This window comes from Phoca vitulina, unplaced genomic scaffold (assembly GCF_004348235.1).
Source record: "Phoca vitulina isolate PV1807 unplaced genomic scaffold, GSC_HSeal_1.0 scaffold11, whole genome shotgun sequence".
Classification (NCBI taxonomy): domain Eukaryota; kingdom Metazoa; phylum Chordata; class Mammalia; order Carnivora; family Phocidae; genus Phoca; species Phoca vitulina.
The window spans coordinates 28422520-28449825 of NW_022589714.1; the positions used below are offsets into that span (position 1 = coordinate 28422520).

Genomic DNA, 27306 nt, shown 5'->3' on the forward strand with positions numbered 1-27306 from the left:
GTGTCTGAAGGAGCAGGTCACATAGTTAATGTTCTCTTGGTGGAGCTCAAGACCAAGAGTAACTGAGCAAGCGTTAACTTATGGAATCTTAATAGTCACCTCATTGCTGAAGTAAAAAGGAAACTGAGAGGAAACTTAATAATATCAAAAGTTATTTTAAAGGGAGTTCACATTGGTTTGAAGAGTACTTTGCTTCACACACAATATCCACCTTTGTAAAGCCCAAGAAACCCATATTTGTAATATACACACATCTTTACAATTTTCAGAACATAAATCTTTAGAGCAGTATTATTTCTCCACAGATAAAAGTGACAATATTGAAAGTTTTAGAATGATAGTAAAAGAAACTCTCTTGCAAACCCAAGGAAACTTGGAACTTTGCGTTAAGTGCTTATTTAACTATAAAAGGGGCAGTGTGTGTTGTAATGAATGGAAAACTAATTTTACCTCTATTCCATTTGTGAACATCTCGTGGCAACCTATTTTAGTATTAGAGAGATCATATATTAAAAATGATTTCTGCAGTCATCGATGTATACAAGTAAAAATTTAGTTCCTGTTAAATTAACACTTCATTAAAAAATCAATATAAACGCGCAACAAATACATTTTATGTTGTACTCTAAGAGAGAAAAATTTTTTTTTGAAGAACAGATCGCCAGTTATTCTTTTTCGTAACAGTCAAGTTTCTCAGTTCTTTTTTTTTTTTTCTTTTGCTGAGCTCTCTGTCACTGGAAACATCTTAAACCAATTTCAAGTGCTACACCTGAATAAACATGTTGTAAAAGTGTTTATGTATTGAAGTGGGTCAGTTCAAGGTATGGTATTTGGCTGGAACTTCTAATTTCTCTTTTTACAGCAAAAGGGCTGCCAGAAGGAGGAAGTCTGAGCTGAATTAATACATTTGTTACAGTGGAAGTAGAATGGAAACTGCTCTGACCACAAATCAAACTGCCTCTTTCATTTATGCCAGTGATAGAGTTTTTCTAAGAAATATAGACTCTGGCAGAGAGCCACCGTAAGTTTGCATTTAAAAGAGAAACCTATATGTTTATTTGTTTAAGGTTTACTGCCTTGATTATTTGTAAGTTCTTTCTTCGGGAGGACGGATGGTAGTGGCGTTTGTGAGGCAGATACCCTTTTAATAATTGTGGGAATGGAACGAGTTTTCCGATACGTTGTAGGACAATCGATGAGGCCACGGATGCTGCTTGGATTAGCGCACAGTCTTTTTTTTTTTTTTTTTTTTCTTTTTTTAACCAATACCTCCACATTTAAAGGACCTCTGTGTCACTCCCAACAGCTGCACAACCTCACATGACACAGTCTCCTTTTCTGACGGTAGAAGGTCTCTGCACAATACAAGTATACACAAAAGTGTTTATGCTGCCAAAATAAATTTTGTTAAGAGCAAGAGTTTATTTGCTAAAATGCCATTGATGCCGTTTCAAGGACTTGTTTTCCTTTTCTTTCTTCTAAGGTGGGTCAGGTCTTATAATGGACTGAGGTTACTCCACAGTCTTTACTGAATAAATATTTTAAGAAAACATGCACATCTCTCAGGGGGCAAGGTAGAGTCAATCATGCACATATTTCAAACCACATTATATATTACTCTTAAAAGATTGGTAACTTCTGTATCTAGAGTAGAAACTTTTCATGAGTTTTTAGTAATTCTCAACTAAATTTACAACCTAAGGTTAAATAGTTCATCCTCCTTGGGTGATTTTCATGGAACTACATATCAGCCAATGATTATATATATATATAACATAATATATATTTTATTTTCTATTTTTATTTTCTATTATTTATATATTATATATAATTTTCAGTGATTTTTTTTTTTAATTAGAAGAGCATAACAACAGTGAATTATAGAAAGGGGAAAATAGTAATACCTAACTCCTAGAGTATTTGTAGAATTAAATTAAATATCGCATGGAAAACACTTAGAAAAATACCTAGCACATCCATAGCAAGTGCTCCAAATACCTTTGGCATTATTGTAAGTATTATTATTACTACCCAATGGGAGAGGTTCTTTATCAACATCTATTTCTAGCCTCTAGGACACCTTGACCTCTAACGCATTCCTGCACAGGCTCCGGTTGCAGTCATTCTCTGATACACAACCACCCCAATGGCTCGGAAGGGTCTGGGATGCAGACTGGTTTAGAGACAAAAGTGAGTCTCCAAACTCATCTGGAACTTTTCTTTCTTAGAGTTTCCAGGTTGGTTAACAAGTTTTGAAATCCTTTCAGTAAACGTTCAGGTGTGTCCAAACTCAGAGAGGGAGGAACTCTGAAATTGCCATGATTACTTCAAAATACTTTGTGTTGAGAAGGAACTGGAATTTAAAGCAAAACTCCATCTCCAGCAGGGGCTTCTAGAATGACCTGTGAAGAGCTTTAAGTAGAGCATAACTTTGTCAAGTTTGCTGGGCACAGGCCAGAGGTGAAGGGGGAAGGCTATCAGCACTAATTAACACTTGCAAGGCTTGAAAAAGCTGGAGAAAGTGGAAACAGCCAGGCAGCCATTCAGCTTTTATCACTTAGAGGAAAATTATAGGGCATTTAATGCAGAAGAGCCCATAGCTAATATTTTTGAAATTGTTATTTAATGTGGACATTTCCAGGCTGATGGTAGTGAAGCCTTTCCATTTAAAATACTGCTGACTTCCAGGTCTGAGAAGGATGAGTTAGTGAACGAAGCCCGAGGGCGTTCTGTGGTGAAGAATGATGCAAAATGTAAAACCAAGCGTGGATAATTGTCTGTAACGGCAAGCTTTCAGTGTTTATAAAAATCTTTGGCCTGCAAGGAAGACATTCTGATAATGTTTTAAAAAGTAATGTTACTTTTTCAAAGCACCCTCAGAATTCATTCACATCAGGTAAACTTTCTCGTAAACCAAGCGCTTGTGCTTTCTGTTCTAGGACGCAGTATCAATGTAAAATCCGCTGGTCTTGTGGGAAGACATGGGCCTCAGTCAAAACAACCGTTCATGGTGGCCTTCTTCAAGGCAAGCGAGGTACTTCTTCGATCCGTGAGAGCAGCTAACAAACGGAAAAATCAACACCGCAATAAATCCAGCTCTCATCAGGACTCCTCCAGAATGTCCAGTGTTGGAGGTAAGATAAAGCCAGAGCAACCCTTGTGCACAGAGAGTTATGGGGTCATATGTTGCAAATCAAGTAGCCACAATAAATTTACCCTCTGGCTATACCTTTGTTTGGTCTATTAAATCATCCGGCAATGCTTCGAACATCTTCAGAATGTTTCATCAGTGAATCACTCAGTAATTCATTTCAAAATATACATGACTTGCCTTTGTATGTTGAAAGATTCAGTTCAAATTAAAATCAAGCTGGCAGTAATAAAATTATGAAATGGCTACATCAACAAAGTCTAGCCAAAACTCAACTACACAACTTGCTGAGTTGACTTCCTCGGGGCCTCTCAAACATCGATGGGCAACAGGTAAATTGAACATAAAGAGATTTCTTTAGTACTTAAGACGATACATGTGAATCATGCAGTTTCCATTTTCTCTGACAATAAAAGCAGCAGAGATTATACGGAAATTGAGGTAATATTTACATTTCCATTAATTATTTGGAAGACTGTTATCTAGATAATCTACTTTATGTGTGTGTGTGTGTGTGTACGTACACACATATGTATAAAATCTAGTAACAAAATATTACAGATGCACAATGATCCTAATGTGCTCGCAATTTAATCTATCAATTGATAGAAGAGGAGATAAAAGTACAGTCAATCTGAATGAATCTAACTGCCAAAATCTGAAATTATTGAATCATTTTATTTATACCAGTAAGTACCTTGTTTAGTCCAGGCTGCAAACAGATTTTCATAAGCTGTTCTTAGATGAAAATGATGGCTATTTTATTCCAAGAAATTTTCTTTATCTCTAAAAAATAAATCTGTTTGAAGGGGAAAATTTATCCTAGAACATCCCAACTTAGTACAATATGTTTGTTCATTTGAAAAATATGTGTTCTATGTTAATGGCCACCATATGCAGTGTACTTGCCAGGCCCAATGGATGAGCTGGTGAACGAAACAGACACGATCCCTGCATATGGTATTCAAGCAAATTAGAATGCTTTACTCTTCCAAAAAGACACATTCAGACAGTATTTGCCATTATTCCTGAAATCTTCATTTTTTTCCCCAGTCACTTGAAACTGAAAAATCATACTGCAATTTTTTTATTACTCAAATGTGTATGAGTGTTAGGTAAGAATGATTATAAATAAAACAAAAAAATAGTTATATATATATATAGTTATATATACATAACTATATATATATATAAATTTTTTTTTTTTTTTTGCACCTGGAACTCTCAACAAAAATACTAAACTGGAATTCATTGGAATCTTCCTAAAATATGGGCACCAGGACAATCATGTTAGATAGAAGTCTATTTGATGTATTTAGTAACAGAAATGGGGAAGATTTCTATATGAAATTACATTATACTGAATTACATGCTATATATAATGTTTTAAAATAGTTTTCCCAACAAATAAGTTTAACCATATTTTTCACTTGAAAGTAAAACATGATATTAGTGCCTTGTTACAAAGCTATTTTATAAAGATCTTCATAAGATATTTAGTTTGGCAAAAATTATAATTGCTTAATATGAAAGATGGAGAAAAATAACTTTCTAAGACCTTTTCTTCCTTGTAAATACTAGCCTGTCAAAGTTGTATATTTTTCTTTTCATGTAGAATGGTTCTGAAATTGCTTGAAATGTTTTTAATTTGATGTAGCAGACTGCATTAAGAAAAAGGTTTGTTAAACCACGAATAGAATAGTGAATAATTTTTGAGGAAATTACAAAGGGAAAAGTGTAAGTCGCATACTTATTATTGGAGCTCATAAGGACTGTGGCAGAGGCGTTCCAGAGACTGAAATCATCAAAGTCCTTTTCCCTATTGGTGAACTCTATTTATCTTCTCTTTCTGACCACAAGTAACAAATGTACTTCTATAACTAGAGATGAATAAAACACATGGAGCAGAAATCATGTAACTTTTCACCAGTTTCCTAACACCATTTAGAGTACAAAATTATTCTAATATAGACCAATATTTTCTTTTTAAAAAGTTTGTCATTGGCAGCCATTTCTGTGAAATATGTGGTAGATAGTTTTGGAGCATGTCCATATTTTGATAATAAGAAAGAAAGTAGCTGGTTTGTGTCTATGAGACATAACCTTTCAATAGGTAGTAATCAAGCAGACGGGGAAAAAGTCTCATAGGATTTGGCCTAACAGACAGGGGCTTAAGGAAAGGGAATGCTAATATAAACACAAAATTTGATACTTAGGAAACTTGAAATGCCAGTGAAATTTTAAAATTATTCAAATATAAATAATAAATGCTGTAATAGTACTAAGCCTTTATAATAAAATACTGTTTGAAGACTACACTGCTAAGAGAGAAGCCTGTGGGGGGGAAAAGAGTTGTATTAGATGTTTGCCTGATCGCATTTTTTTCTGCAAAGCATGTGTCAAATGTCGAAAGTCTCAGTTAGTGCAGGAGAATTAAAACCCAGGTCATTCTTGCTTTCTCTACCCAATTTCTTTCCTGTTTCAAAGAGTCTTGCCTTCCAACTCTCAATGATCCTTTGTCCTTCTATACTCCTATGGAAAAGCCTAGAACAATGTCTAGCACAAAACAGGAACTTGTTAAATAAATTAATGTGCCCGCTAAATGGAAAAAACTAAACTCCTCTTTCAGGTGAATATACACAGAAACACTGCCCCCAGATTTTCAGCAGAAACTGTCCTTCTTTGTTCCTCTTGAGATTTTTGGCAAGGAGGTTGAGCAAACATATTGTGTGAGATATTGCCTCTTTCATGAGGAGGCAGCATAATGGATGTTTATTTGAATTTGGCTGTGGAGGAAAGGAAATGGAGGTAATAGCTAATTTGTTCGTTAGCTTAAAAAGGCTTTACGTACTAGATTGATAAGGTCTTAAAGAATCTACTGAGAGCAAGATGCTCTTCTAAGGACTATATGAGTGCTGAAAAGAATAGAGTATTAAGAATTTGGAAGAATTAATAAGACAAATGGGAAGTCCTGGTTCGCTGCAGAACTGCTTGCAAAGTTTGCTGATTGTGTGCTGGATACTAGGGATTGTTGAAAGTGAATCCAATCCTTAGTGGCCCTACCTGAAACCATGGTGATTTCTTAGGCCAAGTCTTTCAAAAAGTCATTAAAATGGAGACATTCTCTACTTATCCTCAACTCTGATAGGTGGTGTCTTTTGCCTAATATATATAACATAAACTCATGCCACTTGGACAAACAGATGTTAATCAAAATCAGAAGGAACAATTAATTATAATTATTTCTTTAGAATGTTTTATATCATATAATTAATACATATTTTCATTATTTAAAGATAATCAAATCATCAATAATATTAAAGTTCTGGGGTGCCTGGGTGGCTCAGATGGTTAAGCATCTGCCTTCAGCTCAGATCATGATCCCAGGGTTCTGGGATCGAGCCCCACATCAGGCTCCTGGCTCAGCAGGGAGCCTGCTTCTCCCTCTCCCTCTGCCTCTCTCCCTGCTCATGCTCTCTCTCTCTCTCTTTCTCTGTGTCTCAAGTGAATAAATAAAATCTTCAAAAAAAAAAAAAAGAAAATATTTAATAATACTAAAGTTCTCTCTTGATCACCTAAATCCTTTTGAGATAGGTTACTCTGATACACTTAGATCAACATGGTACCTATACTTGCAAATCTTTTCCCCCATATATACATCTCTTTTGGAGAATATATTTTTATTATGTGTGTTTAATTACATAAATGATATATCTCATGTATTTTTAAAGACTCTTTTTTAGAGCAATTTTAGATTCACAACAAAATTGAGAGGAAGGTACAAAGATTTCCCATATACCCCTGCCCCGCAATGCTTAGCCTCCCCCATTATCAACATTACTCATCAGAATGGTGCCTTTCTTACCAAGGATGAATCACAAGGATGAATCCATAATTGTCTGAAGTTCATAGTTTACATTAGGGTTCACTCTTGGTGTTGTACATTCTGTGGGTTTGGACAAATGTATAATGACATGTATCCATCATTGTGGTATCATACAGAGTACTTTCACTGCCCTCAAAATCCTCCTTCCTCTGGCTATTCATTCCTCCCTCCCCTTAGCAATGACTGATCTTTTTATTGTCCTCATAGTTTTTACTTTTCCAGAATGTAATAGAGTTGGTTTTATGGATTTTTTTTTTAAATATGTCTCTGCCATCTTTCAAATTGAGTGACCTCACTCTTTTTAATGGTTGCAATATAGTCAACAGTGCTTCTGTCAGAATTTGGTCATGTCACTCTTAAAACACATTTTGGTTGTTTCCAAATTGGGGCTCTCAAGATCAAGGCTGCAGTGAAAATCTTACAAGGCTGCACATGTGAGAATGTTTCTGATCCATTTTATTTCTATAATAATTAACACTAAAAACTGTTATTTGTGCCCTGAATCACACAAAAATTTTGGAAATCCCTCCTAAAACAGCAATTTTGGTGTCTATATTATCTACCTGTACATTTATTTATCTATCATCTATTTATCATTTTGTCATTTAATCCTGGGCCCACCACTTCTTATTTGTATAACCTTGAACAAAATGTCACCTTTCTCTGCCTCTGTGTCTTCATCTGTAAAGTGAGAATGTTAATAGTGTCTGCCTGCTAGGATGAGATTACATGAATTGTGAGGATTAAATGAATTAATATGTGTAAAGAACTAAGAACAGTGGTGCATGCTTATTTAGTGTTAGCCATTATTGTTGTTACTTCTTAAATGAGTTCATATGGTTTGGTTTTTCAGAACTGGTACATAAATAGTTCAGACTGTTACATCAGAGAAAAGTAGAAGCTCTCTTCCTAAAAAGTACCAATACTCCTGGTATTTCTTTACCTCTGGAATTTCTTGGCCTTTGAGACTTCAGAAGCAAGAAGGATATTAGAGGTTTTAACTAATTTAACTAATCAGAGGTTTTAACTAATCTACCTGAGCAATTAATTATATAATATAAAATAAATGTGTCAATAGACATTAATGCATTGTGTCTGTTGCCAAGTCTCTGTCTAGAGAGAATATATCTGGGCATGATTTACTGTAAAATAGATTTATTCAATATTAAATGAGCATCCATTGTGTGATAAGCACAATATTAACTATATGCTGATAAAAGATGGATAGCTAAGGATCTTGCTTCTTAAAAAGCACTCCCACAGACAATAGGAAAGACATGAGCATTAGTAATTATTAAGAGGTCAATTCTATTAGAGTAGGTATAGGGTACTCAATAGTAGGAAGGATAGAGCACCTAAGCAGCACCTAGGTATGGCTCCAAAGACTTCTTGAGAGACTTATATGAGAAAGAATAGACATTTTCCAGAAATGGAAGGGTGGGTGAGGCCATTTTAGACTGATGTGCAGTTACAGAGCTATGCATCCATGTTAAATAGCTGGGCATGCAAGTTTTCTTGTGAGAAAGGTGTGAGAAAAGCTAGAAAAGTATGTAGGAACCAAATTATAAAGACTAAGGTATGCAATAATAAGGAACTATGGTGTCTTCATGTAGGCAATTGGAAAAAGGAGTGCCACAATCAGATATGCATTTTAAAGTTAAATTTGGCATCAGAGTGAAGGATGGGATGCCGAGGGAGGAAACTGAAAGCCCAAATAATGATTAGGAATCTAATCCAACACTCCAAGCAGTGAAGATTATACATTGAAGAAAGGGAAATGGAAACCAAAGCATGTGGGTGGGACCAGCAGGTGGTGATGAGACAGGACTCTGGATTGGGAGTGTCAAGAATAAGTGGAAGGTATAGGAAAAAGATATGGATATGAGCTTAGATGAAGCATAGGACTTGGCAGTGCCATAGAAAATAAAGTAAAAGAAAAAAATCAGGAATGAAGCCTCCCATGGGAGGATTAGTCCTTTAAGTATAGACAAGGAGAAAAAGCAATTCCATAAAAGAGACAGAGACTTATGGTCAGAGATGGAGGAGGGAGAGCAGGGGTGAATTGTTATCCTAGGACAAAGTTACTGGAAGAGAATGTTGAGGAAGTATGAGGTAACCAAGAGAGCAAAGGGTTTCTAACAGGTTATCTAGACTAAAAATGAGTCAGTCAGTGGGCTTTGTGGACCAATTTAAAGTAGGACATGAGGGAGAAAGAAAGAACGTCAAGAAACTTACCAAATGTTCTTACTTGGGCCACTAGATGACAAGTAATCCTGTTAACCAAAGTAGTGAGCATTTTTTTTTTTTTTAAGATTTTATTCATCTATTTGACAAAGAGAGAGAGAGAGAGAGCACAAGCTGGGGGAGCAGCAGGCAGGGGGAGAAGCAGGATCACTGCTGAGCAGGGAGCCCGATGTGGGGCTCGATCCCAGGACCCTGGGACCATGACCTGAACCAAAGGCAGCCATTTAACTGACTGAGCCACCCAGAAACCCCTAGTGAGCATCTTAAGAGTATAAGGTCAGAAGTAAAAATAGTGAGTAGGAGGCATCCAGGAAGCTTTTATTTAGAGATGTCTGGTAAGCAGTTGGAAACTCAGGTTTGTGGACAGTTTTTGTCAGTAAGCTCAAAGATGAAGATATTAGCTGGATCATCCACATAGACACTTTGCTAAGCAGAGTTAAGCAAACATACCAGATAGTTATTATTTTGTGGTATCTGTTCTGTGTCAGACATTTCTACACATAGACAAATACAGTTATTCCTACACAAATCAATAACAGTAATTCTTAGTGGGTTGTTCATAAATTCAATCAAGGAATTCACTGGATATGGAAGATGGTGATTAAGATAGAATAGTAGTAGCATTTTTATTTTATTTTATTTTTTTAAAGATTTTATTTATTTATTTGACAGAGACACAGCTAGAGAGGGAACACAAGCAGGGGGAGTGGGAGAGGGAAAAGCAGGCTTCCCGCGGAGCAGGGAGCCCAATGCGGGGCTTGATCCCAGGACTCTGGGATCCTGACCTGAGCCGAAGGCAGACGCTTAATGACAGCCATCCAGGCACCCCAGTAGTAGCATTTTTAAATCCCTCATCTTTGAAGGGATTGTTATGTGTTTGGGGTTTATCATGAATTTCTCTACCCCCAGGGCCATATCAAAATTTACATTATTAAATAGTTTATTATAGCTTTATTCCTGCTTCTTTACCTCTTACACCTTCATTCAGTTGTCATTTCCATTTTCTATAAATTAGTGAAAATCCCAATGCTTAGGTGCTGACTTCCTTTGTCTCCTTTTTCTGTTGGGAACTGAGCATGAGAATGCTAACACTTCTTTTGTTTTGAAACACAGTATCTCATCATATTTGGCTTGTTTAAGCTTTTGACATGTTTAAATGTTAAATTCTATTTTGGATTTTTTTCTTTTATTTTCTAGATATATCTACATTTCATCCCTTAAGCCAATATTAGATTTAAACAATAAAAAATGAAACCCATATTGGTATATGGAGTTGTCTGGATTTAAAATTCCCCCCCCCCCCCCCACTTCATTGCTAAACTAACCCATGTCTATTTATTTGGTTGGTTGTTTTCAGGGACTGGTGGATAGACCTTTGAACTCCCATGTAGAGTTCAGGTTTTTTAACCTTTATGTATGTTTTTTTCACAATTTTTTTCTAAGACAAAATAACTTCTTAAAAGTTTTTAAGAAAAGCATTAAATTTGTGCTGTTTGCAGAAATTGATCATAAAGAAGTTTGTGTTAAGTATTTAGCAATACTTCCAATATTTTGGCCCTGGTTTCCCAATAGTGTTACCATTAAAAGACAAAACAAAGAAATGCTGCATTTGGAATATCTGCATTATGGTTGAGGAATGTCAGCATGCTTTTCCAGTGTCCTTGTAGCACCAGAACATTTTAGTAATTTCTGTTAGAATTCTTCATTTCTGGGCAGGGTAATCTGTAGTAGGTAGCATTATGTCCATTTCATTTTAATTTTCGAGGGGCTATCAATCACTATTTTTTAGAGATACAAATTTAATTTCCTTGCCCTTCCTCCTTTAGTTTATTGTGCCAACCATTTATAGTAAACCTAACTGCAGACTTTGCTGGTTTGGGTACATTTATTTCACTCATCCATTAATTTTTATTTCTGACAGAATAAGCATATGGTCCTAACGCTCTATGAAATCAGACTCTTGGAATCAGATTCTATTATAAATTCCATTGCTCGTTACCTTTATGTGATGTTACATTATATACATCACTTAGCCTGTATGAAAACCTGCATAGATGGAACAGATCTCTTTTGACTTTTAAGTTTTACTTTCTTTTTTTATAAACATGGAATTCGTGTAACCATATACGTAGTTTATGGCTTTTCATATATACTTGTATGTGTTATTGGGCACAATGTCTTTATTCACATTCAGTGTTTTTAATTAAGACAAGGATGAATGAATAAATATTCCCATTATTGTCTAATGCAGGGGCTGGTGAAGCAAGGCCCGGCGGTCTGGGTTTGTATGACACGGTTGCTAAGAATGGTTTTTACATTTTTAAATGTTTGAAAAAGACTCAGAGGAAGGATAACATTTTGTTTCCCATAGAAATCATATGAAATTCAAATTTTAGCATCTGGAAGTAAAGTTTTATTGGAATATAGCCATATCCATCCATTTACATAGTCTATGACTGCTTTCATGTTATAGCGGCAAAGTGGAGTCATTGCAAGGGAAGAAGACTGCTTAGACTAAAATACTTACTATCTTTAAAAAAAAAAAAAAAAAGTTCCTGACCCCTGGTCTAATGCATAGCTGACTTTTTTCCCTCTAAATTTCAAAAAGTTTACATACTCAAACTAACACCAGAATCAATAATTTCTTTTCCCTAAAAATGATACAGAGAACTTATCCATTTAATGTTATTGTACTTAGTGTGACCATATGCTTGTCCATCGCTTGGACAAAATTAACTCCTTGTGCCATTCTGATCAGGGAAAAAGTTTACCTAAAGAATAAGAGTGCCGCATTCCAAATAAATTCTCTTTCTCCATTTTCCGTCATTATCTACATACTTAATTTGTTTTAATAAAGCTAATTGCACAGCAGGAATAACTCTGACCTAGAAGTAAAAAAGTCTGAGTTCAATATTTAATCATTATTTTGTTTTCTAGGCAGAAATTAAATAAAGAATTACTTGAAGTAGCTGTGAGAGGTGGATGACAAGACCCTCTAAGACAGGCTCCATGGATTTTTGATGTGCCTACATTTTCATTAGAGGCTGAGGATAATTAAGCTGGAAGGTGACATCTTAGGACACACTACTCTGCCGAGTAAACTACTTTGATTTGACAGAGAAGACTGTCAGAGTTAACGTAGTAGTTATTCCTAGAAGAAAAAATTAGCTGTCTTCTTTGAGGATAAGTTATTTTGCTCCCTAACCCTATATTTTTTCCTCTTTTGTATTTCGTATTGGAAATAATAAAAATGGGTTAGCTTTTAGAATGCTGTTTGTATAAAGTGTGAACAAACGCCAAAGAAGACAACTGAGATTTTCTATAAAGCTCTGTGTTTCTTTGGTATTACTTTAGTCCAGATGCAATATTGAGGCTCTCCTTTAATCCTTAATTTTTTTTTTTTTTTTTTTTAGGAGCAAGCAAGAGGGTGGGGGAGGGGCAGAAGGAGAGGGAGAGAAAGAATTTTTTTTTTTTTTTTTTTAAAGATTTTTCATTTATTTATCTGAGAGAGAGAATGGGAGACAGAGAGCATGAGAGGGGGAGGATCAGAGGGAGAAGCAGACTCCCCGCTGAGGGGGCAGTCCGATGCGGGACTCGATCCCGGGACTCCAGGATCATGACCTGAGCCAAGGCAGTTGCTTAACCAACTGAGCCACCCAGGCGCCCCGAGAGAATTTTAAGCAGGCTGCACACTCAGCACAGAGCCTGACACGGGCCTCGAATTCATGACCCTGAGATCACCACCTGAGCTGAAACCACAAGTTGGGCGCTTAACCCACTGTGCCACCCAGGCAACCCTAGCCTTAATTCTTTTAAACAATTATAAAAGGGTATGGGTTTTTCAGATTGTATTCTAAAATATGTAAAGGAAATAATGTATTTCCTTTCCTTCCAGTCATTTGTGGAACACATTGAGGAATTCATTTATTAATTCCTCAAATATTTATTGAGTACCTACTGTGTGTCAGAGACTGTTTCTGAAACTTGGGGTATATTCAGTAAACTAAACGGAACCAACTAAGATTTTTGACCTTGTAGTGCTGACACTCTAGGGGGAGGAAACAGACAAGAAGAAATGTGCATAATAAATGAGTAAAAGGGTTGACATATTAAAAAAATAAATGAAATGGAAAAAAAAATAAGAGCAAGGTGAGGGAGATCAGGAATACCTTAGTGGGAGTTGCAATCTTAAATAGGGTAGTTAGTGAAGGATTCACGGACAAGATGATGCTTTAATGAAAAGTTGAAAAAGCTATAGGCGTTAGCTATGTATATATATATCCAAGGGAAAAGCATTTGGAGGAGAGGGAAGAGTGAGGGTGGGAGGAAGCTGAGCTGGGTGGAAAACAGCAAGGTGGTGTCATGGCCAGAATGGAGTGACGGAGAGGAAGAGTAGTGGGAAATGAGTCAAAGAGGTAATGGGGTGAAATCAGATAGGGCCTTGTAAACCACAGAGGATATTTCATTCTTAGTGCTACAGGGAAACCCAGTGGGACTTCTTGCTGGGCAGTGATATAATTTGAGTTACTTGTTAGAAGGTCTACTTGATTGCTTTGTTGTAGATGAGCAAGAACAGAAACAAGGAGAATTAGCAATGAGAATATTGCAATGATTCAGGTGAAAGATGATGGCAGCTTGGACCAGGAATAGTCATGGAGGTGGTAAGAGTAGGTAGGTTTTGGACCTATTTGAAGGTAGAATGTGTAGGATTTCTTGATAGATTGGATGTGAGAGTAAGAGGAAAAAACAGCATATTTTGGCTTTCTCCCTCTCTCTCTCTATTTCTGTTTCTCTGTCTTTGCTGGGAAAGCTGCCATCAGTCAAAAATGGAAGGGTCTACATGTTGGACAGGTTTTGGGGGAAGAATCAGAAGTTCAACTTTGAGTATTCTGAGTTTAATATATTTATTAAAATAAAATCAACTCTGTAAGATCCCAGTTGGTACTTTCCAAGTGTCTGCCTCATGGAAGATGTTAAAAAATATTGCATGAATATTTAATATATGTAAATATATTAAGTACTACTATAGTGTGAATTAATTAATAAATGAGCATTCATTGAGCAGCTAGTACTCAATGAATGGCAGGCATCAGATTGTGCACCATAAAACAGGGAGTCTAACCAAATTCTTGTCAGAACCTCACAAGGTAAATGGTATTGACTCTATTTTACAGAAGAAGAAACTCTGGACAAGTGATTTGCCTACAGTTCACGTGGTTAGTTAAGTGGCTCTAGCTTTAAGATTCAAGTTCATATTTTACAACATCAAATACAGCTTTTTAATTTTATCAGTGATCTCACAAAAGAAATAATAGGATACTGATAGGCTGACATTTGTTTAAAATCTGATTTTTATCTTCAGATTATAATACAAGTGAACAAAAACAAGCCTGTAAGAAGCATGAACTCTATGTGAGTTTCCGGGATCTGGGATGGCAGGTAAGAACGATCAGTCAACTTAGGTGTTTCTTTTCTCTTTTATTATAAATCCGGAGTTACTCGTAATCTTTGTTAGTAATTTTTCCAGTACACTAACCAATTATTTTTGATATGACTGTTCAGTATATGGGTTATCCACATCATTTTTATTTCCCCATTATCCTCCCACCATTGAAACATCATTATTAGGGTTTACAGTAAAAAACAACTATGCTGAAGAAGAAACGTTAACCCTATGATATTTAGAAAGTGGGAGAAGGTGCTGTTGTTAAATATCCCAAAGTTTTAATTTTAATACCAGTTTTTCAGATTAACTTGAGCAATTCCATTTGCCCCCAAGGTCTCAAACTCTAGGGCTAGGAAATAGAATCCTTGACTACAATGTCTGTTATAAAGTAGAGCTACAGAAAAAAAATTTTTTTTCCCCGAACCTAAAAGTTTTATCGCTGTCTTTTCCATATGCTTCTGAAACAGGGTGAGGAGGAGGATTTAACCAAAATAGTTTTTAATGTCTTTATGTATTGGTACTTTAAATTGAAGTCTTTAGACTACATTATCCTATTACAATGGATTCGCAGAATTGAATTTGGGCTATCCCATTGAAAAATAATATAAAATGTAAGCATTTTAAAATTTTATGATAAACTTTCTTTTTTTTTAATTTTTTTTATTGTTATGTTAATCCCCATACATTACATCATTAGTTTTAGATATAGTGTTCCATGATTCATTGTTTGTGCATAACACCCAGTGCTCCATGCAGAACGTGCCCTCCTCAATACCCATCACCAGGCTAACCCATCCTCCCAACCCCCTCCCCTCTAGAACCCTCAGTTTGTTTTTCAGAGTCCATCGTCTCTCATGGTTCTTCTCCCCCTCCGATTTCCCCCCCTTCATTCTTCCCCTCCTGCTACATTCTTCTTCTTCTTTTTTTCTTTCTTAACATATATTGCATTATTTGTTTCAGAGGTACAGATCTGAGATTCAACAGTCTTGCACAATTCACAGCGCTTACCAGAACACATACCCTCCCCAGTGTCCATCACCCAGTCACCCCATCCCTCCCACCCCACCCCCCACTCCAGCAACCCTCAGTTTGTTTCCTGAGATTAAGAATTCCTCATATCAGTGAGGTCATATGATACATGTCTTTCTATGTTTGACTTATTTCGCTCAGCATAATACCCTCCAGTTCCATCCACGTCGTTGCAAATGGCAAGATCTCATTCCTTTTGATGGCTGCAAAATATTCCATTGTATATATGTACCACATCTTCTTTATCCATTCATCTGTTGATGGACATCTTGTCTCTTTCCACAGTTTGGCTATTGTGGACATTGCTGCTATAAACATCGGGGTGCACGTACCCTTTCGGGTCCCTACTTTTGTATCTTTGGGGTAAATACCCAGTAGTGCAATTGCTGGATCATATGGTAGCTCTATTTTCAACTTTTTGAGGAACCTCCATACTGTCTTCCAGAGTGGCTGCACCAGCTTGCATTCCCACCAACAGTGTAGGAGGGTTCCCCTTTCTCCGCAACCCGCCAACATCTGTTGTTTCCTGACTTGTTAATTTTAGCCATTCTGACTGGTGTGAGGTGGTATCTCATTGAGGTTTTGATTTGGATTTCCCTGATGCCGAGCGATATTGAACACTTTTTCATGTGTCTGTTGGCCATGTGGATGTCTTCTTTGGAAAAATGTCTGTTCATGTCTTCTGCCCATTTCTTGATTGGATTCTTTGTTCTTTTGGTGTTGAGTTTGATGAGTTCTTTATAGATTTTGGATACTAGCCCTTTATCTGATATGTCATTTGCAAATATCTTCTCCCATTCTGTCAGTTGTCTTTTGGTTTTGTTGACTGTTTCCTTTGCTTTGCAAAAGCTTTTTATGTTGATGAAGTCCCAATAGTTCATTTTTGCCCTTGCTTCCCTTGCCTTTGGCGATGTTTCTAGGAAAAAGTTGCTGCGGCTGAGGTCGAAGAGGTTGCTGCCTGTGTTCTCCTTTAGGATTTTGATGGACTCCTGTCTCACATTGAGGTCTTTCAACCATTTGGAGTCTATTTTTGTGTGTGGTGTAAGGAAATGGTCCAGTTTCATTCTTCTGCATGTGGCTGTCCAATTTTCCCAACACCATTTGTTGAAGAGACTATCTTTTTTCCATTGGACATTCTTTCCTGCTTTGTCAAGATTAGTTGACCATATAGTTGAGGGTCCATTTCTGGGTTCTCTATTCTGTTCCATTGATCTATGTGCCTGTTTTTGTGCCAGTACCATACTGTCTTGATGATGACAGCTTTGTAGTAGAGCTGGAAGTCCGGAATTGTGATGCCACCAGCTTTACTTTTCTTTTTCAACATTCCTCTGGCTATGCGGGGTCTTTTCTGGTTCCATACAAATTTTAGGATTATTTGTTCCATTTCTTTGAAAAAAGTGGATGGTATTTTGATGGGGATTGCATTGAATGTGTAGATTGCTCTAGGTAGGATTGACATCTTCACAATATTTGTTCTTCCAATCCATGAGCATGGAACGTTTTTCCATTTCTTTGTGTCTTCCTCAATTTCTTTCATGAGTATTTTATAGTTTTCTGAGTACAGATCCTTTGCCTCTTTGGTTAGATTTATTCCTAGGTATCTTATGGTTTTGGGTGCAATTGTAAGTGGGATCGACTCCTTAATTTCTCTTTCTTCTGACTTGTTGTTGGTGTATAGGAATGCCACTGACTTCTGTGCATTGATTTTATATCTTGCCACTTTACTGAATTTCTGTATGAGTCCTAGCAGTTTTGGGGTGGAGTCTTTGGGATTTTCCACATAAAGTATCATATCATCTGCAAAGAGTGAGAGTTTGACTTCTTCTTTGCCGATTTGGATGCCTTTAATTTCTTTTTGTTGTCTGATTGCTGTGGCTAGGACTTCCAATACTATGTTGAATAGCAGTGGTGATAGTGGACATCCCTGCCGCGTTCCTGACCTTAGGGGGAAAGCTCTCAGTTTTTCCCCATTGAGAATGATATTCGCTGTAGGTTTTTCATAGATGGCTTTTATGATATTGAGGTATGTACCCTCTATGCCTATACTCTGAAGAGTTTTGATCAAGAAAGGATGCTGTACTTTGTCAAATGCTTTTTCTGCATCTATTGAGAGGATCATGTGATTCTTGTTTTTTCTTTTGTTAATGTATTGTATCACGTTGATTGATTTGCGGATGTTGAACCAACCTTGCAGCCCAGGGATAAATCCCACTTGGTCGTGGTGAATAATCCTTTTAATGTACTGTTGGATCCTATTGGCTAGTATTTTGGTGAGAATTTTTGCATCCATGTTCATCAGGGATATTGGTCTGTAATTCTCCTTTTTGTTGGGGTCTTTGGTTTTGGGATCAAGGTAATGCTGGCCTCATAAAATGAGTTTGGAAGTTTTCCTTCCATTTCTATTTTTTGGAACAGTTTCAGAAGAATAGGTATTAATTCTTCTTGAAATGTTTGGTAGAATTCCCCTGGGAAGCCATCTGGCCCTGGGCTTTTGTGTTTTGGGAGATTTTTGATGACTGCTTCTATTTCCTTAGTGGTTATAGGTCTGTTCAGGTTTTCTATTTCTTCCTGGTTCAGTTTTGGTAGTTGATACATCTCTAGGAATGCATCCATTACTTCCAGGTTATCTAATTTGCTGGCATAGAGTTGCTCATAATATGTTCTTATAATTGTTTGTATTTCTTTGGTGTTGGTTGTGATTTCTCCTCTTTCATTCATGATTTTGTTGATTTGGGTCATTTCTCTTTTCTTTTTGATAAGCCTGGCCAGGGGTTTATCAATCTTGTTAATTCTTTCAAAGAACCAGCTCCTAGTTTCATTGATCTGTTCTACTGTTCTTTTGGTTTCTATTTCATTGATTTCTGCTCTGATCTTTATTATTTCTCTTCTCCTGCTGGGTTTAGGCTTTATTTGCTGTTCTTTCTCCAGCTCCTTTAGGTGTAGGGTTAGGTTGTGTACTTGAGACCTTTCTTGTTTCTTGAGAAAGGCTTGTATTGCTATATACTTTCCTCTCAGGACTGCCTTTGCTGTATCCCAAAGATTTTGAATAGTTGTGTTTTCATTTTCATTGGTTTCCATGAATTTTTTTAATTCTTCTTTAATTTCCCGGTTGACCCATTCATTCTTCAGTAGGATGCTCTTTAGCCTCCATGTATTTGAGTTCTTTCCGACTTTCCTCTTGTGATTGAGTTCTAGTTTCAAAGCATTGTGGTCTGAAAATAGGCAGGGAATGATCCCAATCTTTTGGTACCGGTTGAGACCTGATTTATGACCTCGGATGTGATCTATTCTGGAGAATGTTCCATGGGCACTAGAGAAGAATGTGTATTCCGTTGCTTTGGGATGCAATGTTCTGAATATGTCTGTGAAGTCCATTTGGTCCAATGTGTCATTTAAAGTCTTTATTTCCTTGTTGATCTTTTGCTTAGACGATCTGTCCATTTCAGTGAGGGGGGTGTTAAAGTCCCCCTCTATTATTGTATTGTTGTCAATGTGTTTCTTTGCTTTTGTTATTAATTGCCTTATATAATTGGCTGCTCCCATGTTAGGGGCATAGATATTTACAATTGTTAGATCTTCTTGTTGGATAGACCCTTTAAGTAGGATATAGTGTCTTTCCTCATCTCTTATTACAGTCTTTGGTTTAAAATCTAATTTGTCTGATATAAAGATTGCCACCCCAGCTTTCTTTTGGTGTCCATTAGCATGGTAAATGGTTTTCCACCCCCTCACTTTCAATCTGGGGGTGTCTTTGGGTCTAAAATGAGTCTCTTGCAGACAGCATATCGATGGGTCTTGTTTTTTAATCCAATCTGATAGCCTGTGTCTTTTGATTGGGGCATTTAGCCCATTTACATTCAGGGTAACTATTGAAAGATAGGAATTTAGTGCCATTGTATTGCCTGTAAAGTGACTATTACTGTATATTGTTTGTGTTCCTTTCTGGTCTATGTTGCTTTTAGGCTCTCTCTTTGCTTAGAGGACCCCTTTCAAGATTTCTTGTAGGGCTGGTTTCGTGTTTGCAAATTCCTTTAGTTCTTGTTTGTCCTGGAAGCTTTTTATCTCTCCTTCAATTTTCAATGACAGCCTAGCTGGATATAGTATTCTTGGCTGCATATTTTTCTCATTTAGTGCTCTGAATATGTCCTGCCAGTCCTTTCTGGCCTGCCAGGTCTCTGTGGATAAGTCTGTTGCCAATCTAATGTTTCTACCATTGTAGCTTACATATCTCTTCTTCCGAGCTGCTTTCAGGATTTTCTCTTTGTCTCTGAGACTCGTAAGTTTTACTATTAGATGTCGGGGTGTTGACCTATTTTTATTGATTTTGAGAGGGGTTCTTTGTGCTTCCTGGATTTTGATGCCTGTTTCCTTCCCCAAATTAGGGAAGTTCTCTGCTATAATTTGCTCCATTATACCTTCTGCCCCTCTCTCTCTTTCTTCTTCTTCTGGGATCCCAATTATTCTAATGTTGTTTCGTCTTATGGTATCGTTTATCTCTCAAATTCTGCCCTCGTGATCCAGTAGTTGTTGATCTCTCTTTTTCTCAGCTTCTTTATATTCCATCATTTGGTCTTCTATCTCACTGATTCTCTCTTCTGCCTCATTTATCCTAGCAGTTAGTGCCCCCATATTTGATTGCACCTCATTAATAGCCTTTTTGATTTCTACTTGGTTAGATTTTAGTTCTTTTACTTCTCCAGAAAGGGTTTCTCTAATAATTTCCATGCTTTTTTCAAGCCCAGCTAGTATCTTTAAAGTGATGATTCTGAACTCTAGATCTGACATCGTACTAATATGATAAACTTTCAACACAATTCATTCAATAAGTTTACATTTGGACCAAGTTTTACTTTTTTTTTTTTTTTTAAAGATTTTATTTATTTATTTGAAAGAGAGAGAGAGACAGCGAGAGAGGGAACACAAGCAGGCGGAGTGGGAGAGGGAGAAGCAGGCTTCCTGCGGAGCAGGGAGCCTGATGTGGGGCTTGATCCCAGGACCCTGGGATCATGACCTGAGCCGAAGGCGGACGCTCAACGACTGAGCCACCCAGGCGCCCCCAAGTTTTACTTCTTGGGGAAAAAAAAAATCAGGGCAACCTATGCTCATTTTTTGGCTTCCCCCAAAATTTCATATGCAGTTCTCAAGAATTTGCTCCAATTCATTTCATCCAAAGAGACTATAAAGTTAACACATGAATGGAAAGAAAAACAGTAAAAGGAACAAATATTAAAGATTTTGGAGGTTGTCAGGCTTCTAAAACCAGGAGTGAGTTATTAAGAAGTAATGGGAATTATCTCAATTAAGTTTATTCTTCTTTTCCTTTCTGGTTAGCTTGAACTTTCCAGAGTTCATCATTTCCTGTTTAAACAATATTTACAATGCTATTTAATGATTATGGTTTTATTCATGAATACATGAATTAATGCATACTATGAATATCCTACATAGCAACCTCTTGGGAGAAATTACAGAGGGCAATTTCTTGTGAAAATATTTATACTTGTGTTGTAAACTTCAACTTAAAAATAAATTAAGGGCTTGAGGGTAGCTGTCTTGTTAGAATAATTGTTGGATGAAGAGAAACCTAGCCAGACTAAATATGGGTATTATTTAAGAAGTACTTTATTTTTATTTTGGTGATTTCTTTTATTCTTTTTCTTTTTTTTTTCTCTTTCTTTTTTTGTGTGTGTGCATTCTAGGACTGGATTATAGCACCAGAAGGATATGCTGCATTTTATTGTGATGGAGAATGTTCTTTTCCACTCAATGCTCACATGAATGCCACCAACCATGCCATAGTTCAGACTCTGGTATGCTTTGTCTTCGTAGAATTGAAAATGGTTTATGATGCAAGCATCATATAAACATTATTTTAAAGGAAAGCATCCATTTATAGCTATAAATGCATTATTTTTTTCTTTAAAGCCCTTTTGGTACTTTTTTTTTTAGAGCCAAAGTAACAATTGTGGGTATAGTCAGGAAATTCAGGCTGGTTTAAAGAATAGTCCTGATTCCAGAATGGGGAAGGATTCAGCTAGGAAAATTGGAGTAACCACATGAAGTGGTCAGTCTGTGCTGATTTCTTCACTGTGCAATATGATTAACCACACAGGTTCCCAGGGGCTATTTCTAACCTAGCAATTCATTAGCGATCATTGCAAAAACATTGACTAATGTCCTTATTGAATTTCATCTGAGGGCTTTTACTCTAATTATTTAAGAATGTTCCACAACATACTTTAGTATTATGAAACTTCTTCAAGTAGAATATAAATAAGTAGAAGATTCATTTCTATTTCATGATCCTTATATTTTTTATAATCTTTAAGGTGGAATTTCATCTTCATTTTTTCCTTTCCTCATTCAGGAATTTAGCAGTGATTTAATCTCTAATAACCTGGGCTTATTTTTGTGAAAACAATAATGAAATGTTGATTTTGTGTTCTCTAAATGGTTGTACTGTATCTAATGAGCTCATGAAAGCTCTTGAGAGTCTGACATACCTGCCTTATGGTGTGGGACTTACTGATCGGGCAGAGGTACAATCTCTGGAAGACTAAGTGAGAGGCTCCTAGAAGGTGCAATAGACCATGTGATAAAATTCTGAATTAATGTTTTGGTTAATATGAACATTTTAACTATATGTCATCGAGATAGAAGGAAGAGGATAAATTGTTTTAGATTCAAGACTTAGTAACAGAAGTAGCTATTTGGTGAATGGCAGTAGGAAAGCAGTGGCCATAAGGAAAAAATAATCTATCTTTGTGGGTAAGTCTTGTTTATGATCAACAAAAAAAACGGAACTATTAGAATTTGTGGGTTGACTCTTGAGGTTATTTTTTTTCAGAATTAATTTAAAATTTAAAGCTGATGGAAAGACTATCCCAGTTTTCTTCTGAATAAGGAATGGTATATATAAATTGACAGATTAAATCCTTGAATGACTTGATGTTTTCTGGTCTGGACATCATAGGTACTGGAAAAGAGACAGCAAAGATGCACGTCTATGGCAACTAGAGCGTGGGTGTTGCCAAAAACTCTGGAAATAACCTTGGAGTAAAGAGAAACAGAGAGATAAAACAAATGCATATTTTGAAAGGCGGTCATTTATAAATATTCTTCTTTTTATTCTTGACCAATGAGATTGCCTACTTCTGTGCCATATGCAAAGTATAGAGGAAATGCCTGGGGAAATTTTAAGATTTGTTATGCTTTCATCTTTGCTATATCTATAAATAGAAGTACTTCTTGACACAGGATCTCATTTCTGGGGGATGGGGAGCTTTTCAAGGATGGGTGTGTTGTATTCCAACTTCTTCCAGTAAAAAGAATCTCTGTGAACGCTAGCCGTCTAGCCTTGCCTATGGGAATTCATGATGACCCAAAAGGCAAGCACAGAGAGACAAATGCGGCTGTTTCAAGCCTTGGAAGAATAGCCATGGTCACCGTCTTTCCGTAGGGTCAAAGCTACAGCCACTCTTAGCTTATAGAGGAATGACACTTAATATCTCAGAAAATTCTTTGCCTCCTTATATTGTCATCTCAATGACTCAGAAAGCAGACTTCTGCTTCATTAAATATGTATCTAATGTATCAAAGGTTGCCTCAGGCTAAGCAATGCTTAATTATTGAAAAAACTCTGTCAAAATACTCTCCCTCTCGTTTTTCTTTTTCTTTTTTCTTATGAATATATAGCCACGTATTGTCAGCTTTTAGGGCTGTAGTCTAGAAGGCAGGGTCAAAAAACAAACATTAAAAAAAAAAACATCTGATGGGGACTTGGAACAAGACCCTGCTCTGCCTCACTGTCCTGGGACATGGGACATAAGTCATTGCAAAACTTGAAGCATACATGGGAAGTTTGATTTTTTTTTTTTTTTTTCCTGGCATTGTGCACTCTGTACGTTTGTTCTGTGAAGGACATGAAACAAGAAGACAGGCATGTTTGTTGCTAAAGGAAAGCATATTTGTGACTAATATGTTTGAGAAACCATTCAAGAACAATCCATTTTTTTTTTCAGAATGATTGCTTTACAAAGCTGCCAAGGTCATTGAAACAAGGGGTTATCAATCATGTATGTGTGGGTTATGGAAGATCAAGCTGATGAGGGACACAAGCTGCATCTGAAATTTGTAGAAACTATCCAACTTTTAGTTTTGTGAGGTCTTAGGAAATTTCAAGTTCATGTCAGATCACCTCATTTTTCCTGCTGTTTCTGTCCACATGCAGGGCTCCTATATCATTTCAGCCAGGACATTGTGCAGCCAAAACTCTAAGAGGCTTTTTGTGGATCCCTTAGGACTCATCAGTGGGACTTCCCATAAACTCCTTTGGGGGAAGGGCCAGGGTAGGTGGGTGGGAAAGGGGGAACCATGTTCTGGCTCCTTGCTCAATGATTGCAAATCATAGGCAGACTGCCAGTCTGATCAAAATGAGAATAAACCCTTTGCTTAAGCATTTCACTTTCAGTGTACAGCTACCTTTTGAGGCTTTTGGAAGAGAGCGATATTCAATTTGTAAAATATCGAGGCTCCGTACTTCTGATTTAGCCGAACGTGCTTTTTGGCACTTGTCTAGGAGAGAAGGAAAGTAAAAGGATATTAAACTCCAGCCAGTCTGGTAAAAAATTCTGTAGAGAAGAGTTGAAATCATTGCTTTAAAACAAGTTTTGGATTATACCTGGAGTTCACTTTGCTGTGATTTTTATGTTTCCTTTACTGTGGAAAATTAAGAGTTGGTGTAACTTTTATGATTTATTGTTTAATTGTCCTTTAAAAGATAATTCTTAGATTCAAATCTTTCTATAGTCTCATTGTGTCCCTTCATTGATTTGCATTTAATAACTTTTGTATTTCTCATGAAGTAGATAGAAGTAATTGTTCTAACCAAAAGCAACTCAGTGCTAGTTGCCATGTTCTTTCCCCCAGGAAAATTTCCACCGAATATTCCATAGAAGGAGTTTTCCTTATTTGGTAGAATATTTTTCAAGGCCCCAACACATAATTAGAACTGGTGAGTTGACTCTAGGTGTTAATGCTTAAAAATACATCCTTCACTACCAGTCCCCAACCCCCAACTCAGCCATTGAACATAAATAGAAGAGTGATAGCTTAAGGGTGTGCCTGATAGTGTGACAAAACAAGAATATTATTTGAAAGCTGTAGACAAAGTGTCTATCTTGTTTCTTAAAAAAACAAAACATGTGTTTCTTTCCCAGGTTCATCTGATGTTTCCTGACCACGTACCAAAACCTTGTTGTGCTCCAACCAAATTAAATGCCATCTCTGTGCTGTACTTTGATGACAGCTCCAATGTCATTTTGAAAAAATACAGAAATATGGTAGTGCGCTCATGTGGCTGCCACTGATGTTAAGTAGTAATGGTAACAAGAAAAAGATCTGTATTAAGGTTTATGACTATAATAAAAAGTATGCTTTCAGACAAGAAGGGAATTTCATAAAATTAGTCTGGCTCATTTCATCTCTGTACCTATGTACAATATTGTGTATATAGTCACTTTTATTTATTTAAAGGTATATATTCTCCTTTGTGGATGCCTTATCAATAAAATCTATTTCATAGGTCTATTACACAATAGATAGCCTGGTGTAACTTTCAATGGGATATGCTAAGTCCAATTCAATTCCATTTCAACATTTTTTCTAATACGATTTTTTTATAATTTTCTGAAATTAGACAGAACTCCTTTGCATGTTAATCACTGGTGAAGGAGATTGAATGCATTTGGTTATGTTGTGCCAGTGAAAACTGATAGGATATTTATTTAGAAATAAAACTAAAAAAAAGAAAAACCCAAACAAAAATGCTTGGATAAACACAATTTTTCTTTCAGAGTTTCTGCTTCATTAGATAAAGTGAAATGTTGACCTGGATTTGAATAAATAAGCTGTAGGCAGAACATAGAGGCTGAAAGATTACACATAATTGTTATAACTGTTTGCTTTAACAGAATTGGTGTAACTGGAGGAGCATGTTCCTTCTTGGCTTGTGTATTGTAGATTTTGCAAAGCGCTCAAAGCTTCAGGAATTCTGTGGAGACAGGCTTGAGCCTGTGTCCGTAACTTTCCAAGTTAACACTAAAAAATTGTAGTACAACCTTCTTACCTCAAATAAATCATGTCTGCCTATTATCTAGAACACTACTGCTGCAGATTTTTTTCAGATTTAAAAACAGTCCAAAATAAAGAAACATTTACATGCGCTCTACTTCCCTCCCCACAGACAAGAGTCACTGCATACATAAAACATAGCGAGCAAAGATGCCGACAGAGCCATTTTCTTTAGCTCTCCTTTATAACTGAGTTTGCTGATTGATGTGATGCAAGGGATTTTATTTAGGGTAAAAGCACTGAAACTAAACTGAAGGAAATTACCAAAAATCCCAGAATGGCTTTGACAGAATTGCCATTTCGAAAGAACAGCTGAAATCCATTTTTCATATCTTTGAGAACGAGCTCAATGAAAACCTTATTTTGTAAGGGGATTTTGTAAACCTTCCTCCAAGCACAAATAATTCCAAATGGGAAGGTTCTGTTGTGTGTATGTGCATGTGTATTCTTCCCTCTGAAATTAATTTATTTTCTTTCTTTGCCTTCTAAGGCTTTTCTTTAACACACATTAACTTTCGGAAGAATGACATTTAGATGGATTACTTGCAATTTATGGTGGCTCCACGGTTAAGCTTATTTACAGCTCATCTAAAATATTCATAAAGCACCATTTATTAATCACCTTTTTGGACTTTTCAAATAAAACTTTTATCAGAAATAGCTTCAAAAATATTATGGTTTTTGTTTGTAATTCAGGTATATTACAATGTTGTTTTAAAATACAGTTTATCAAAGAAAATTTGATAATAACTATATTGGGGGGTACATTAAGTAATATATTTTTAAATAAATAGTGTACCATTGTAAGAATAAGAAACGGAAGTCTATTATATGATTCTTCAAATGTGCTGTTTAAATATATTTCTATATTTTAAAATATATTAAACTTGTGATGTTAGTTTCTACTGATTTGGCTCTTTATTTAAGAGGGATACAAAAATGTAAGTATGTCATAAGCTGAGACTCTAAGAATATCAGATGTAAAATGTTGGTGGATTACATGATTCCTTATGTTGTTTTTAATTGCCAAAACTGGTTTTTGTGTTTTTAATAAATAATCCACTGTTAAATGGACAAAGCAACAATCCATGAATTAAATATCTTCTTAATCTGCCCAAACAACAAAGAAATTTTTAAAATAGCAAAAATGATAGGGATGGAAAAATATCTCACTTGTTCTTTTTCACTTGAGAGGAGATAATTGGCATCAGTATTTTCATAATTTTTCAGACTAGGTATATGACTGTATATACATATATGCACATATGCTCAGTTAAATTATTCTCAAATAGCTATAACAGTAAATTTGCAGTATTACTTTGGTAATACTTAAGCTACTATCAGAAGCCAGAATAATGTAGCCTGTTTTAACAGGGTCCAAACAACTCAGGATTTTTTAGCTAGTTAGGTATTGGCTTT

The 27306-nt window shown here is 36.2% G+C and overlaps 1 protein-coding gene across 1 annotated transcript in view; it reads left to right on the forward strand.

Moving 5' to 3' along the window:
- The window catches only part of BMP5 (bone morphogenetic protein 5), a 119900-nt gene extending 92963 nt beyond the window's left edge, over positions 1-26937 (forward strand). Inside the window, exons 4-7 of the mRNA XM_032409624.1 lie at positions 2940-3134; positions 14644-14720; positions 21456-21566; positions 24975-26937. Of these exons, the coding sequence (XP_032265515.1) occupies positions 2940-3134; positions 14644-14720; positions 21456-21566; positions 24975-25124 (533 nt within the window). The 3' untranslated portion in view covers positions 25125-26937. The remainder of the gene's footprint in view (positions 1-2939; positions 3135-14643; positions 14721-21455; positions 21567-24974) is intronic.
- The last annotated feature ends 369 nt before the right edge of the window (positions 26938-27306 follow it).